Source organism: Cherax quadricarinatus, unplaced genomic scaffold (genome assembly GCF_038502225.1).
Source record: "Cherax quadricarinatus isolate ZL_2023a unplaced genomic scaffold, ASM3850222v1 Contig4, whole genome shotgun sequence".
NCBI lineage: Eukaryota > Metazoa > Arthropoda > Malacostraca > Decapoda > Parastacidae > Cherax > Cherax quadricarinatus.
This window is the reverse complement of record NW_027195030.1, coordinates 843316-860000: the sequence shown is the minus strand read 5'-3', so window position 1 is coordinate 860000 and position 16685 is coordinate 843316. Positions and strand designations below refer to the sequence as shown.

At 47.3% G+C, this 16685-nt stretch overlaps 1 protein-coding gene across 1 annotated transcript in view; it reads left to right on the top strand.

The window, feature by feature from the left end:
- LOC128699352 (zwei Ig domain protein zig-8) overlaps window positions 1-16685 on the top strand; it is a 307848-nt gene that overhangs the window by 274726 nt on the left and 16437 nt on the right. The window contains exon 3 of the mRNA XM_053792012.2: window positions 13861-13962. Within this exon, the coding sequence (XP_053647987.1) occupies window positions 13861-13962 (102 nt within the window). The remainder of the gene's footprint in view (window positions 1-13860; window positions 13963-16685) is intronic.

The window sequence follows — 16685 nt, the reverse complement described above, 5'->3', positions numbered from 1 at the left end:
GATATATTATCTTGTGATATATTATCCTATATTATCCTGTGATATATTATCCTGTGATATATTATAGTATATTGTCCTGTGATATATTATCTTGTGATATATTATCCTATATTATCCTGTGATATATTATCCTGTGATATATTATCCTATATTGTCCTGTGATATATTATCCTATATTATCCTGTGATATATTATCCTATATTATCCTGTGATATATTATCCTATATTATCCTGTGATATATTATCCTATATTATCCTGTGATATATTATCCTGTGATATATTATCCTATATTATCCTGTGATATATTATCCTATATTGTCCTGTGATATATTATCCTATATTATCCTGTGATATATTATCCTATATTGTCCTGTGATATATTATCCTATATTATCCTGTGATATATTATCCTATATTATCCTGTGATATATTATCCTATATTATCCTGTGATATATTATCCTATATTGTCCTGTGATATATTATCCTGTGATATATTATCCTATATTATCCTGTGATATATTATCCTATATTATCCTGTGATATATTATCCTATATTATCCTGTGATATATTATCCTATATTATCCTGTGATATATTATCCTATATTATCCTGTGATATATTATCCTATATTATCCTGTGATATATTATCCTATATTATCCTGTGATATATTATCCTATATTATCCTGTGATATATTATCCTATATTATCCTGTGATATATTATACTATATTATCCTGTGATATATTATCCTATATTATCCTGTGATATATTATCCTATATTATCCTGTGATATATTATCCTGTGATATATTATCCTGTGATATATTATCCTGTGATATATTATCCTATATTATCCTATGATATATTATCTTATATTATCCTGTGATATATTATCCTATATTATCCTGTGATATATTATCCTATATTATCCTGTGATATATTATAGTATATTGTCCTGTGATATATTATCCTGTGATATATTATCCTGTGATATATTATCCTATATTATCCTGTGATATATTATCCTGTGATATATTATCCTATATTGTCCTGTGATATATTATCCTGTGATATATTATCCTGTGATATATTATCCTATATTATCCTGTGATATATTATCCTGTGATATATTATCTTATATTATCCTGTGATATATTATCCTATATTATCCTGTGATATATTATCCTATATTATCCTGTGATATATTATAGTATATTGTCCTGTGATATATTATCCTATATTATCCTGTGATATATTATCCTGTGATATATTATCCTATATTGTCCTGTGATATATTATCCTGTGATATATTATCCTATATTGTCCTGTGATATATTATCCTGTGATATATTATCCTGTGATATATTATCCTATATTGTCCTGTGATATATTATCCTGTGATATATTATCCTGTGATATATTATCCTGTGATATATTATCCTGTGATATATTATCCTATATTGTCCTGTGATATATTATCCTGTGATATCCTGTGATATATTATCCTATATTATCCTGTGATATATTATCCTATATTATCCTGTGATATATTATAGTATATTATTCTCTCAAGGTCAGTTAATAAAAGTTTCTAAATAGCAAAAAAAAAAAATGGAAAAATGAAGAAATTGTTACGGTGATGTTAGCAGCCACATCTCTGTCCTCATTATTCTTCCTCTCACTCCGCTTCCTCCTCTTTTTCTTCTTCCTCATCTTCTTTCTGCTCCTTTCCTTCTTCCTCCTCCTCCTCCTCCCCCTCCCTCCTCTTCCTTCTTTCTCCCCATAACAAAACACTTCTCTATCTCACTGGTAAGACAGTTTTCAACTCTCTTACCAAGCCACTTTATAGCAAGCCACTTTGTGTCTTGCAAGACTCACCAAGCCACTTTGTGCCTTGCAAGACTTACCAAGCCACTTTGTGCCTTGCAAGACTTACCAAGCCACTTTGCGTCTTGCAAGACTTACCAAGCCACTGTACGTCTTGCAAGACTCACCAAGCCACTGTACGTCTTGCAAGACTCACCAAACCACTTTGTGTCTTGCAAGATTCACCAAGCCACTGTCCGTCTTGCAAGACTCACCAAGCCACTTTGTGTCTTGCAAGACTCACTAAGCCACTGTACGTCTTGCAAGACTCACCAAACCACTTTGTGTCTTGCAAGATTCACCAAGCCACTGTCCGTCTTGCAAGACTCACCAAGCCACTTTGTGTCTTGCAAGACTCACCAAGCCACTGTACGTCTTGCAAGACTCACCAAGCCACTGTACGTCTTGCAAGACTCACCAAGCCACTGTACGTCTTGCAAGACTCACCAAGCTTCTGTACGTTTTGCAAGACTCACCAAGCCACTGTACGTCTTGCAAGACTCACCAAGCCACTGTACGTCTTGCAAGACTCACCAAGCCACTGTACGTCTTGCAAGACTCACCAAGCCACTGTACGTCTTGCAAGACTCACCAAGCCACTTTGTGTCTTGCAAGACTCACTAAGCCACTGTACGTCTTGCAAGACTCACCAAGCCACTGTACGTCTTGCAAGACTCGCCAAGCCACTTTGCGTCTTGCAAGACTCACCAAGCCACTGTACGTCATGCAAGACTCACCAAGCCACTGTACGTCATGCAAGACTCACCAAGCCACTGTACGTCTTGCAAGACTCACCAAGCCACTGTACGTCTTGCAAGACTCGCCAAGTCACCGTACGTCTTGCAAGACTCACCAAGCCACTGTACGTCTTGCAAGACTCACCAAGCCACCGTACGTCATGCAAGACTCACCAAGCCACTGTACGTCTTGCAAGACTCACCAAGCCACTGTACGTCATGCAAGACTCACCAAGCCACTGTACGTCTTGCAAGACTCACCAAGCCACCGTACGTCATGCAAGACTCACCAAGCCACTGTATGTCTTGCAAGACTCACCAAGCCACTGTACGTCATGCAAGACTCACCAAGCCACTGTATGTCTTGCAAGACTCACCAAGCCACTGTACGTCATGCAAGACTCACCAAGCCAATGTACGTCTTGCAAGACTCACCAAGCCACTGTACGTCTTGCAAGACTCACCAAGCCACTGTACGTCTTGCAAGACTCACCAAGCCACTGTACGTCATGCAAGACTCACCAAGCCAATGTACGTCATGCAAGACTCACCAAGCCACTGTACGTCTTGCAAGACTCACCAAGCCACTGTACGTCTTGCAAGACTCACCAAGCCACTGTACGTCTTGCAAGACTCACCAAGCCACTGTACGTCTTGCAAGACTCACCAAGTCACTGTACGTCTTGCAAGACTCACCAAGCTACTGTACGTCTTGCAAGACTCACCAAGCTACTGTACGTCTTGCAAGACTCACCAAGCTACTGTACGTCTTGAAAGACTCACCAAGCCACTGTACGTCTTGCAAGACTCACCAAGCCACTGTACGTCTTGCAAGACTCACCAAGCTACTGTACCTCTTGCAAGACTCACCAAGCTACTGTACGTCTTGTAAGACTCACCAAGCCACTGTACGTCTTGCAAGACTCACCAAGCCACTGTACGTCTTGCAAGACTCACCAAGCTACTGTACGTCTTGCAAGACACACCAAGCTACTGTACGTCTTGCAAGACTCACCAAGCCACTGTACGTCTTGCAAGACTCACCAAGCCACTGTACGTCTTGCAAGACTCACCAAGCCACTGTACGTCTTGCAAGACTCACCAAGCCACTGTACGTCTTTTAAGACTCACCAAGCCACTGTACGTCTTGCAAGACTCACCAAGCCACTGTACGTCTTGCAAGACTCACCAAGCCACTGTACGTCTTGCAAGACTCACCAAGCCACTGTACGTCTTGTAAGACTCACCAAGCCACTGTACGTCTTGCAAGACTCACCAAGCCACTGTACATCTTGTAAGACTCACCAAGCCACTGTACGTCTTGTAAGACTCACCAAGCCACTGTACGTCTTGCAAGACTCACCAAGCCACTGTACGTCTTGTAAGACTCACAAAGCCACTATACGTCTTGCAAGACTCACCAAGCCACTGTACGTCTTGCAAGACTCACCAAGCCACTGTACGTCTTGCAAGACTCACCAAGCCACTGTACGTCTTGTAAGACTCACCAAGCCACTGTACGTCTTGCAAGACTCACCAAGCCACTGTACGTCTTGTAAGACTCACCAAGCCACTGTACGTCTTGCAAGACTCACCAAGCCACTGTACGTCTTGCAAGACTCACCAAGCCACTGTACGTCTTGCAAGACTCACCAAGCCACTGTACGTCTTGCAAGACTCACCAAGCCACTGTACGTCTTGCAAGACTCACCAAGCCACTGTACGTCTTGCAAGACTCACCAAGCCACTGTACGTCTTGTAAGACTCACCAAGCCACTGTACGTCTTGTAAGACTCACCAAGCCACTGTACGTCTTGCAAGACTCACCAAGCCACTGTACGTCTTGCAAGACTCACCAAGCCACTGTACGTCTTGCAAGACTCACCAAGCCACTGTACGTCTTGCAAGACTCACCAAGCCACTGTACGTCTTGTAAGACGTACAGTGGTGTTTATACAGTAATACAATTGTAGTGGTGTTTATACAGTAATACAGCTGCAGTGGTCTTTATACAGTGATACTGCTGTACTGTTTACACAGCAATACAGCTGCAGTGTATATAGTAATACAGCTGTAGTGCATACAGTAAAACAGCTGTAGCGTTTATACACGGATACAACAACAATAGCGACAATACTCTGAGGAAAATTCCCTGGAGAATAAAATGCATGTGAATCCCTACTGTATAAAACTCTAAATAATCTTTACTAACCGCAACAATATTCTTTTTGCTACACTCATTACAAAGGTTATTTACATACAAAGGTTATTTACATATCATTTACATTTGCGTTGCATATATATATATATATATATATATATATATATATATATATATATATATATATATATATATATATATATATATATATATGTGTGTGTGTGTGTGTGTGTGTGTGTGTGTGTGTGTGTGTGTGTGTGTGTGTGTGTGTGTGTGTGTGTGTGTGTGTGTGTGTGTGTGTGTGCAATAAGATCACAGTAAACAGGTGATTTCAGAATATGCAAAAGAACCACTCTGAAAGAATAGAGAAATTCCAAGCGCTTTCGTGACTACTCACATTATCATGTGAGTAGTCACGAAAGCGCTTGGAATTTCTCTATTCTTTCAGAGTGGTTGTTTTGCATATATATATATATACACACACTTCTCACAAAGTGCTTGAGTCTGCCCAGGTTGATATATTTCCTAAGATGTGCACCTTCATATGATAACTCTATACTGCACGAATATGACAGTATCCTGAGGCAGATTTTTACGAAAGTGGTTAATCTTACTCTCGAAGACGGGCAGTGGAACCAAGCTACAGTTCCAGCCAGAATAGGAGGCACTGGTGTCCGCAAGTCATCACAGATTGCACTACCTGCTTTTCTGTCCTCATGTATTGCATCCAGAAGGCTTGTAGCAGCGATTTTCCCTGAACATCTTAGGGACAAGACTGGAGTCCAGGACCAAAAGTTCATTGACGGAGCAATGATCTGGGATAATCTAACGGGCTCTGAAACCAGACCTGCTCCCCCCAACAACTACAAACAGTCGCACTGGGATGGCCCAATAGTAGAGAAAATAGCCTCAACAATGCTTCAGTGTATCAGGGAAGGATAGAGCCCGCCTCCTGGCAGTGAGAGCTCCTCATGCAGGGGACATATATATATATATATATATATATATTATATATATATATATATATATATATATATATATATATATATATATATATATATATATATATATATATATATATATATATATATAGTAAAATCTAGAAATGCTTCTTCAGTTGAGTTTGAAAAGCAGTACTTTAGAGATTAACTTTTCTTTCTTTCTTTTTCTTTTTCTATCTTTCACTCACTTTCTCACATATATTAGTTTCTAAACTGGCAAAATCCAGAATTCAGCAGATGAATTCTCTCCTCTTTGTCTGTCTGTCTCTCTCCCTCCCCCTCTCTCTCTCTCTCTCTCTCTCTCTCTATCTATCTATCTATCTCTCCCTGCCTCTACACATTACAAAATCCATCTGATAAACCCGTAAGATTTTGTTTCAATAACAATCATATGAAACAGAAGAGATGAACAGCCCTGACACCTGAACATTTCCACAAATACAACAAAAACAAAACAAAAATATATATTTTATCAAAACTCAAAAATCTACGTTTGGGCAGAGCCAGCCGGGAGCCTAGAGCCACACAGAGGCTCTATTCACGTGGTGGAGCTCTATAGAAGAGAGCACGGCGAATTAGAGTAGGTGGTGAAAGGGGTCCGACAATGTCATTGAAGGTTGGAGCAAAAGAGGAGGAAAAGAACAGGTAAAGATGGTATCATTAAAAGTCAGCTGGTGATGGCTAGTGTCTGATGCAGACATCCCTGGACACGGGGGATGTCTGGTGCCTGATGCAGACATCCCTGGACACGGGGGATGTCTGGTGTCTGATGCAGACATCCCTGGACACGGGGGATGTCTGGTGTCTGATGCAGACATCCCTGGACACGGGGGATGTCTGGTGTCTGATGCAGACATCCTTGGACACGGGGGATGTCTGGTGTCTGATGCAGACATCCCTGGACACGGGGGATGTCTGGTGTCTGATGCAGACATCCTTGGACACGGGGGATGTCTGGTGCCTGATGCAGACATCCCTGGACACGGGGGATGTCTGGTGTCTGATGCAGACATCCCTGGACACGGGGGATGTCTGGTGTCTGATGCAGACATCCCTGGACACGGGGGATGTCTGGTGTCTGATGCAGACATCCCTGGACACGGGGGATGTCTGGTGCCTGATGCAGACATCCCTGGACACGGGGGATGTCTGGTGTCCGATGCAGACATCCTTGGACACGGGGGATGTCTGGTCTCTGATGCAGACATCCCTGGACACGGGGGATGTCTGGTGTCTGATGCAGACATCCCTGGACACGGGGGATGTCTGGTGTCTGATGCAGACATCCCTGGACACGGGGATGTCTGGTCTCTGATGCAGACATCCTTGGACACGGGGGATGTCTGGTGTCTGATGCAGACATCCTTGGACACGGGGGATGTCTGGTGTCTGATGCAGACATCCTTGGACACGGGGGATGTCTGGTGTCTGATGCAGACATCCTTGGACACATCCCTGGGGGATGTCTGGTGTCTGATGCAGACATCCTTGGACACGGGGGATGTCTGGTGTCTGATGCAGACATCCTTGGACACGGGGGATGTCTGGTGTCTGATGCAGACATCCTTGGACACGGGGGATGTCTGGTGTCTGATGCAGACATCCTTGGACACGGGGGATGTCTGGTGTCTGATGCAGACATCCTTGGACACGGGGGATGTCTGGTGTCTGATGCAGACATCCTTGGACACGGGGGATGTCTGGTGTCTGATGCAGACATCCCTGGACACGGGGGATGTCTGGTGTCTGATGCAGACATCCTTGGACACGGGGGATGTCTGGTGTCTGATGCAGACATCCTTGGACACGGGGGATGTCTGGTGTCTGATGCAGACATCCTTGGACACATCCCTGGGGGATGTCTGGTGTCTGATGCAGACATCCCTGGACACGGGGGATGTCTGGTGTCTGATGCAGACATCCCTGGACACGGGGGATGTCTGGTGTCTGATGCAGACATCCCTGGACACGGGGGATGTCTGGTCTCTGATGCAGACATCCTTGGACACGGGGGATGTCTGGTCTCTGATGCAGACATCCCTGGACACGGGGGATGTCTGGTGTCTGATGCAGACATCCCTGGACACGGGGGATGTCTGGTGCCTGATGCAGACATCCCTGGACACGGGGGATGTCTGGTGTCTGATGCAGACATCCCTGGACACGGGGGATGTCTGGTGTCTGATGCAGACATCCTTGGACACGGGGGATGTCTGGTGCCTGATGCAGACATGATGCATGCACATCCCTGGACACGGGGGATGTCTGGTGTCTGATGCAGACATCCTTGGACACGGGGGATGTCTGGTGTCTGATGCAGACATCCTTGGACACGGGGGATGTCTGGTGTCTGATGCAGACATCCTTGGACACGGGGGATGTCTGGTGTCTGATGCAGACATCCTTGGACACGGGGGATGTCTGGTGTCTGATGCAGACATCCTTGGACACGGGGGATGTCTGGTGTCTGATGCAGACATCCTTGGACACGGGGGATGTCTGGTGTCTGATGCAGACATCCTTGGACACGGGGGATGTCTGGTGTCTGATGCAGACATCCTTGGACACGGGGGATGTCTGGTGTCTGATGCAGACATCCTTGGACACGGGGGATGTCTGGTGTCTGATGCAGACATCCTTGGACACGGGGGATGTCTGGTGTCTGATGCAGACATCCTTGGACACGGGGGATGTCTGGTGTCTGATGCAGACATCCTTGGACACGGGGGATGTCTGGTGTCTGATGCAGACATCCTGGACACGGGGGATGTCTGGTGTCTGATGCAGACATCCCTGGACACGGGGGATGTCTGGTGTCTGATGCAGACATCCCTGGACACGGGGGATGTCTGGTGGCTGATGCAGACATCCGTGGACACGGGGGATGTCTTGTCTCTGATGGGACACGGGGGATGTCTGGTGTCTGATGCAGACATCCCTGGACACGGGGGATGGACACATCCCTGGGGGATGTCTGGACACGGGGGATGTCTGATGCAGACATCCCTGGACACGGGGGATGTCTGGTGTCTGATGCAGACATCCTTGGACACGGGGGATGTCTGGTGTCTGATGCAGACATCCTTCTGGACACGGACACGGGATGTCTGGTGTCTGATGCAGACATCCCTGGACACGGGGGATGTCTGGTGTCTGATGCAGACATCCTTGGACACGGGGGATGTCTGGTGTCTGATGCAGACATCCTTGGACACGGGGGATGTCTGGTGTCTGATGCAGACATCCCTGGACACGGGGGATGTCTGGTGTCTGATGCAGACATCCCTGGACACGGGGGATGTCTGGTCTCTGATGCAGACATCCTTGGACACGGGGGATGTCTGGTGTCTGATGCAGACATCCCTGGACACGGGGGATGTCTGGTGTCTGATGCAGACATCCCTGGACACGGGGGATGTCTGGTGTATGATGCAGACATCCCTGGACACGGGGGATGTCTGGTGTCTGATGCAGACATCCCTGGACACGGGGGATGTCTGGTGTCTGATGCAGACATCCCTGGACACGGGGGATGTCTGGTCTCTGATGCAGACATCCCTGGACACGGGGGATGTCTGGTCTCTGATGCAGACATCCCTGGACACGGGGGATGTCTGGTCTCTGATGCAGACATCCCTGGACACGGGGGATGTCTGGTGTCTGATGCAGACATCCCTGGACACGGGGGATGTCTGGTCTCTGATGCAGACATCCCTGGACACGGGGGATGTCTGGTGTCTGATGCAGACATCCCTGGACACGGGGGATGTCTGGTGTCTGATGCAGACATCCCTGGACACGGGGGATGTCTGGTGTCTGATGCAGACATCCCTGGACACGGGGGATGTCTGGTGTCTGATGCAGACATCCCTGGACACGGGGGATGTCTGGTCTCTGATGCAGACATCCCTGGACACGGGGGATGTCTGGTGTCTGATGCAGACATCCCTGGACACGGGGGATGTCTAGTGTCTGATGCAGACATCCCTGGACACGGGGAGTGTCTGGTGCCTGGGGGTAGACATCTCAGGACACGAGGGATGTCTGGTGCCTGTGAGCAGACATCCCAGGACACGAGGGATGTCTGGTGTCCGGGGACAGATATCCCAGGACACGAGGGATGTCTGGTGTCTGATGCAGACATCCCAGGACACGAGGGATGTCTGGTGTCCGGGGACATATATCCCAGGACACGAGAGATGTCTGGTGTCCGGGGACAGATATCCCAGGACACGAGGGATGTCTGGTACCTGGGGGCAGACATCCCAGGACACGAGGGATGTCTTGTGTCCGGGGACAGATATCCCAGGACACGAGGGATGTCTGGTGTCCGGGGACAGATATCCCAGGACACGAGGGATGTCTGGTGTCTGGGTGCAGACATCCCAGGACACGAGGGATGTCTGGTGCCTGGGGGCAGACATCCCAGGACACGAAGGATGTCTGGTGCCTGGGGGCAGACATCCCAGGACACGAGGGATGTCTGGTGTCTGGGTGCAGACATTCCAGGACACGAGGGATGTCTGGTGTCTGGGTGCAGACATCCCAGGACATGAGGGATGTCTGGTGTCCGGGGACAGATATCCCAGGACACGAGGGATGTCTTGTGTCTGGATGCAGACATCCCAGGACACGAAGGATGTCTGGTATCCGGGGGCAGACATCCCAGGACACGAGGGATGTTTGGTATCCGGGGGCAGACATCCCAGGACACGAGGGATGTCTAGTATCCGGGGGCAGACATCCCAGGACACGAGGGATGTCTGGTGTCTGAGGGAAGACATCCCAGGACACGGGGGATGTCTGGTATCCGGGGGCAGACATCCCAGGACACGAGGGATATCTGGTGTCTGGGGACAGACATCTCTGGACACGAGGGATGTCTGGTGTCTGAGGGCAGACATCCCTGGACACGGGGGAAGCATGTGTAGTTTCTGGGGGCAGATAGTACTGGACACGGGGGAAGTATGTCTGGTGTCTAGGATAGACATCCCGGACACAGGGGGAGTGTCAAGTCTGATTACCTTCCAATGTGCGTGCGTGCGTGTGCGTACTCACCTATTTGTGGTTGCAGAGGTCGACACATAGCTCCTGGCCCCGCCTCTTCACTGATCGCTACTAGGCCCTCTCTCGCCCTGCTCAATGAGCTTTATCATACCTCGCCTTAAAACTATGTATGGTTCCTGCCTCCACTACATCGCTTGTCAGATTATTCCACTTCCTGGCAACTCTGTGACTAAAGAAATACTTCCTAACATCTCTTTGACTCATCTGAGTCTTCAACTTCCAATTGTCTCCTCTTGTTTCTGTGTCCCATCTCTGGAATATCCTGTCTATCCACCTTGTCAATTCCTCGCAGAATTTTGTATGTCGCTATCATGTCTCCCCTAACCTTCCTGTCCTCCAGTGTCGTCAGGCCGATTTCCCTTAACCATTCTTCGTAGGACATTACCCTTAGCTCTGAAACTAGTCTTGTTGCAAACCTTTTGCATTATCTTTAATTCCTTGGCGTGCTTGACCAGGTGTGTATTCAAAACTGGTGCTGCATACTCCAGTATGGACCTGACATACACGGTGTACAGAGTCTTGAACGATTCCTTAATGAGGTATCGGAACGCCATTCTTAGGTTTGCCAGGCGCCCACATGCTGCAGCAGTTATCTGGATGATGTGTGCTTCAGGAGATGTGCTCGGTATTATACTCACACCAAGATCCTTTTCCTTGAGTGAGGTTTGCAGTCTTTGGAATCCTAGCCTATACTCTGTCTGCGGTCTTCTTTGCCCTTCCCGATTTTCATGACTTTGCATTTGGCGGGGTTAAATTCGAGAAGCCAGTTGCTGGACCAACCTTCCAGCATGTCCAGGTCTCTTAGTAGTCCTGCGTGGTCCACATCTGATTTAATTCCCCCCACTAACTTCACATCTGCAAACACGGACACTTCTGAGCCTATCCCTTCCTTCATGTCATTCACATACACCAGAAATAGTACTGGTCCTAGGACTGACCCCTGTGGAACCCCGCTCGTCACAGGCGCCTACTATGATACCTCGTCACATACCATGACTCGTTCTTGCCTCCCTGTGAGGTATTCTCTGAGCCATTGCAGTGTCCTTCCTGTTATATGTGTCTGATCCTATAGCTTTTGCATTAATCTCTTTTGAGGAACTGTGTCGAAGGCCTTCTTGCAGTCCAAGAAAATGCAATCTACCCACTCCCTCTCATTTCTTACTTCCGATACCTTGTCATAAATCTCCAGTTGGTTTGTGACACAGGATTTGCCTTCCACGAATCCGTGCTGGTTGTCGTTTATAAGCTTGTTCAGTTTAAGTGCTCCACCACTCTCCTGATAATCTTCTCCATAACTTTGCACACTATACACGTCAGTGACACTGGTCTACAGTTTAGTGCCTCGTTTCTGTCTCCTTTCTTAAAAGTGGGGACTGTATTTGCCGTCTTCCATACCTCAGGTAATTGCCCAGTTTCAATGGATGTGTTGAAAATTGTGGTTAGTGGCACACACAGCGTCTCTGCTCCCTCTCTGAGGACCCACGGAGACATGCCCGGTCCCACTGCCTTTGAGGTATCAGGGTCACTTAGCAACTTCTTCACCTCCTCGGTTGTGTGTATTTCATCCAACACTTGTTGGTATATCCCTTGTTGGTGTACCCCCCTGTTCTGACTTCCCTGAGTTTTCTGTCTCCACTGCAAATACTTCCTTAAATCTCATGTTGAGCTCCTCACATATTTCTTGGTCGTTTCTTGTGAGCTCCCCACCTTCTTTCCTCCGCCTGATTACCTATTCCTTGACTGTTGTCTTCCTCCTGATGTGGCTATACAACAGCTTCGTGTCAGACTTGACTTTCGATGCTATGTCGTTTTCGTACTGTCGCTGCGCCTCCCTCCTTATCTGTTCATACTTGTTTCTGGCTCTTCGACTGATCTCTATATTTTCTTGGGTCCTTTGTCTTCTGCACTTTTTCCATTCTCTAGTGCATTTTGTTTTTGCCTCCCTACACCTGTGGGTAAACTAAGGGCTCGTTCTGGTCTTCCCATTATTTCTGCTGCGTTTGTGTTTTTGTGGTCTCTCCACGAACAATAATAATAATAATAATAATAATAATAATAATAATAATGAAAAAATACAACAAGAGGAGAGGAAGTCTCCAGACATGTTACAACCAGACATTTAATACTGACGTAGATGTAGCAAAAATATCTACGATAAACAAGTACGGTATTAATATCGAGAGCGTAGATCGATGCGCTACGCATGTGTCCCTTTCCCGGGGGAGGGAGCTGCTAAAGAGGTTAAAGCAGTGTGTGAAAGAGGAGGTGAGAGAAAGAGAGGTAGAGGGGTCAGAGAGAGAGAGAGAGAGAGAGAGAGAGAGAGAGAGAGAGAGAGAGAGAGAGAGAGAGAATGATGTGACGGCTCGACCCTCCGGTACTTCACCCTAAATGGCAGGGACAAAATAGACTTGCTTTTTCCCTGCTGCTGCTACGACACACACACACAAATACTGAAAGATAGACGGACACACACACACACACACACACACACACACACACACACACACACACACACAAACACACACACACAAACACACACACACACACACACACACACACACACACATACACACGCACACACACACACGCACACAATTATGCTTCACAGCCAGTACAGGCTTACAACAGACTTAAACTGGAGAGAGAGAGAGTTGGGTAGACCACACATGCTCTTAGACTGTCATAAAAACAGGATCAGTGTGACTTAGAGATAACTTAATAACGAGCAACAACAAAGATACTAGCACGGATTGTTGTTGTTATTATTATTGATCACGGGGAGCACTAAACCCGTGAGGGTCATGCAGGTTCTAGGGAATGGGAGGCAAATCAGGCTCGATACGATACAACTGAAACGGAGATAAAATTTCTTGTACTGAGTGATCTTAGGATCTCTCTCTCTCTCACTGTCTCTCCCTCATTAACTCCCTCACTGTCTCTCCCTCATTAACTCCCTCACTGTCTCTCCCTCATTAACTCCCTCACTGTCTCTCCCTCATTAACTCCCTCACTGTTTCTCCCTCACAGGTGACGTGGATGAAGCGAGACGAGGATCAGCTGCTGACAGCAGGAGGAGAAGTTTACTCTTCTGAGTCCAGATACTCTGTAGCACACGTCAGGCACCAGAAGGTAGGTACTGTGGCACACGTCAGGCACCAGAAGGTAGGTACTGTGGCACACGTCAGGCACCAGAAGGTAGGTACTGTGGCACACGTCAGGCACCAGAAGGTAGGTACTGTGGCACACGTCAGGCACCAGAAGGTAGGTACTGTGACACACGTCAGACACCAGAAGGTAGGTACTGTGACACGTCAGACACCAGAAGGTAGGTACTGTGACACACGTCAGACACCAGAAGGTAGGTACTGAGACACACGTCAGACACCAGAAGGTAGGTACTGTGACACACGTCAGACACCAGAAGGTAGGTACTGAGACACACGTCAGACACCAGAAGGTAGGTACTGAGACACACGTCAGACACCAGAAGGTAGGTACTGTGACACACGTCAGACACCAGAAGGTAGGTACTGTGACACGTCAGACACCAGAAGGTAGGTACTGTGACACGTCAGACACCAGAAGGTAGGTACTGAGACACACGTCAGACACCAGAAGGTAGGTACTGAGACACACGTCAGACACCAGAAGGTAGGTACTGTGACACACGTCAGACACCAGAAGGTAGGTACTGTGACACATGTCAGACACCAGAAGGTAGGTACTGAGACACACGTCAGACACCAGAAGGTAGGTACTGTGACACACGTCAGACACCAGAAGGTAGGTACTGTGACACACGTCAGACACCAGAAGGTAGGTACTGAGACACACGCCAGACACCAGAAGGTAGGTACTGTGACACACGTCAGACACCAGAAGGTAGGTACTGTGACACGTCAGACACCAGAAGGTAGGTACTGTGACACGTCAGACACCAGAAGGTAGGTACTGTGACACGTCAGACACCAGAAGGTAGGTACTGTGACACGTCAGACACCAGAAGGTAGGTACTGTGACACGTCAGACACCAGAAGGTAGGTACTGTGACACACGTCAGACACCAGAAGGTAGGTACTGTGACACACGTCAGACACCAGAAGGTAGGTACTGTGACACGTCAGACACCAGAAGGTAGGTACTGAGACATACGTCAGACACCAGAAGGTAGGTACTGAGACACACGTCAGACACCAGAAGGTAGGTACTGTAACACGTCAGACACCAGAAGGTAGGTACTATGACACACGTCAGACACCAGAAGGTAGGTACTGTGACACGTCAAACACCAGAAGGTAGGTACTGACACGTCAGACACCAGAAGGTAGGTACTGTGACACACGTCAGACACCAGAAGGTAGGTACTGTGACACGTCAGACACCAGAAGGTAGGTACTGTGACACGTCAGACACCAGAAGGTAGGTACTGTGACACACGTCAGACACCAGAAGGTAGGTACTGTGACACACATCAGACACCAGAAGGTAGGTACTGTGACACGTCAGACACCAGAAGGTAGGTACTGTGACACACGTCAGACACCAGAAGGTAGGTACTGTGACACGTCAGACACCAGAAGGTATGTACTGTGACACACGTCAGACACCAGAAGGTAGGTACTGTGACACGTCAGACACCAGAAGGTAGGTACTGAGACACGTCAGTCACCAGAAGGTAGGTACTGAGACATACGTCAGACACCAGAAGGTAGGTACTGAGACACACGTCAGACACCAGAAGGTAGGTACTGTGACACGTCAGACACCAGAAGGTAGGTACTGTGACACACGTCAGACGTCAGAAGGTAGGTACTGTGACACATGTCAGACACCAGAAGGTAGGTACTGTGACACACGTCAGACACTAGAAGGTAGGTACTGTGACACGTCAGACACCAGAAGGTAGGTACTGAGACACACGTCAGACACCAGAAGGTAGGTACTGTGACACACGTCAGACACCAGAAGGTAGGTACTGTGACACGCGTCAGACACCAGAAGGTAGGTACTGTGACACACGTCAGACACCAGAAGGTAGGTACTGTGACACACGTCAGACACCAGAAGGTAGGTACTGTGACACACGTCAGACACTAGAAGGTAGGTACTGTGACACACGTCAGACACCAGAAGGTAGGTACTGTGACACACGTCAGACACTAGAAGGTAGGTACTGTGACACACGTCAGACACCAGAAGGTAGGTACTGTGACACACGTCAGACACCAGAAGGTAGGTACCAGCCTCTAAGTCATTCCCCTCACTTCCCCTCACCCCGGCCAATAAATCCCTCGCTTGCTCTATCATCTCTTTTCTTTATTTTTCAAGTGTTCCCTTTTCATCCGTCCCATTTCCCCTTTTATTTACTTCTCTCACTTCTCTCACCCCTCACTTCCCTCATACTGCATCCTCTATTCACCCTCCGTCTACACGTCTCTCTCTCTCTGTCTCTCTCACTTTCTCCTATTTTCACCCTATTATTCCTATTTACACTTTTTACTCCCCATAAGAGGATAATTTTTTCCAGTTAAGAACCAAAATAACAACAGGGATAACAGCAGAGATAGCAGCATAACAGCAGGGATAACAGCAGGATAACAGCAGAGATAGCAGGATAACAGCAGGGATAACAGCAGAGATAACAGCAGGAAAACAGCAGGATAACAGCAGAGATAACAGGATAATAGCAGGGATAACAGAGGCACAGATGAAGATAACATAATCTGTTGGAGAAAGTAACTTCCAAGGCTCTACAGGAACGAGAGGAAAAGATAACTTTTAGTTATCCACGCTAACAGGAATAAGGGGAGAAGACAATCTGAAGGTATCTACGATAACGATAATATTAACGA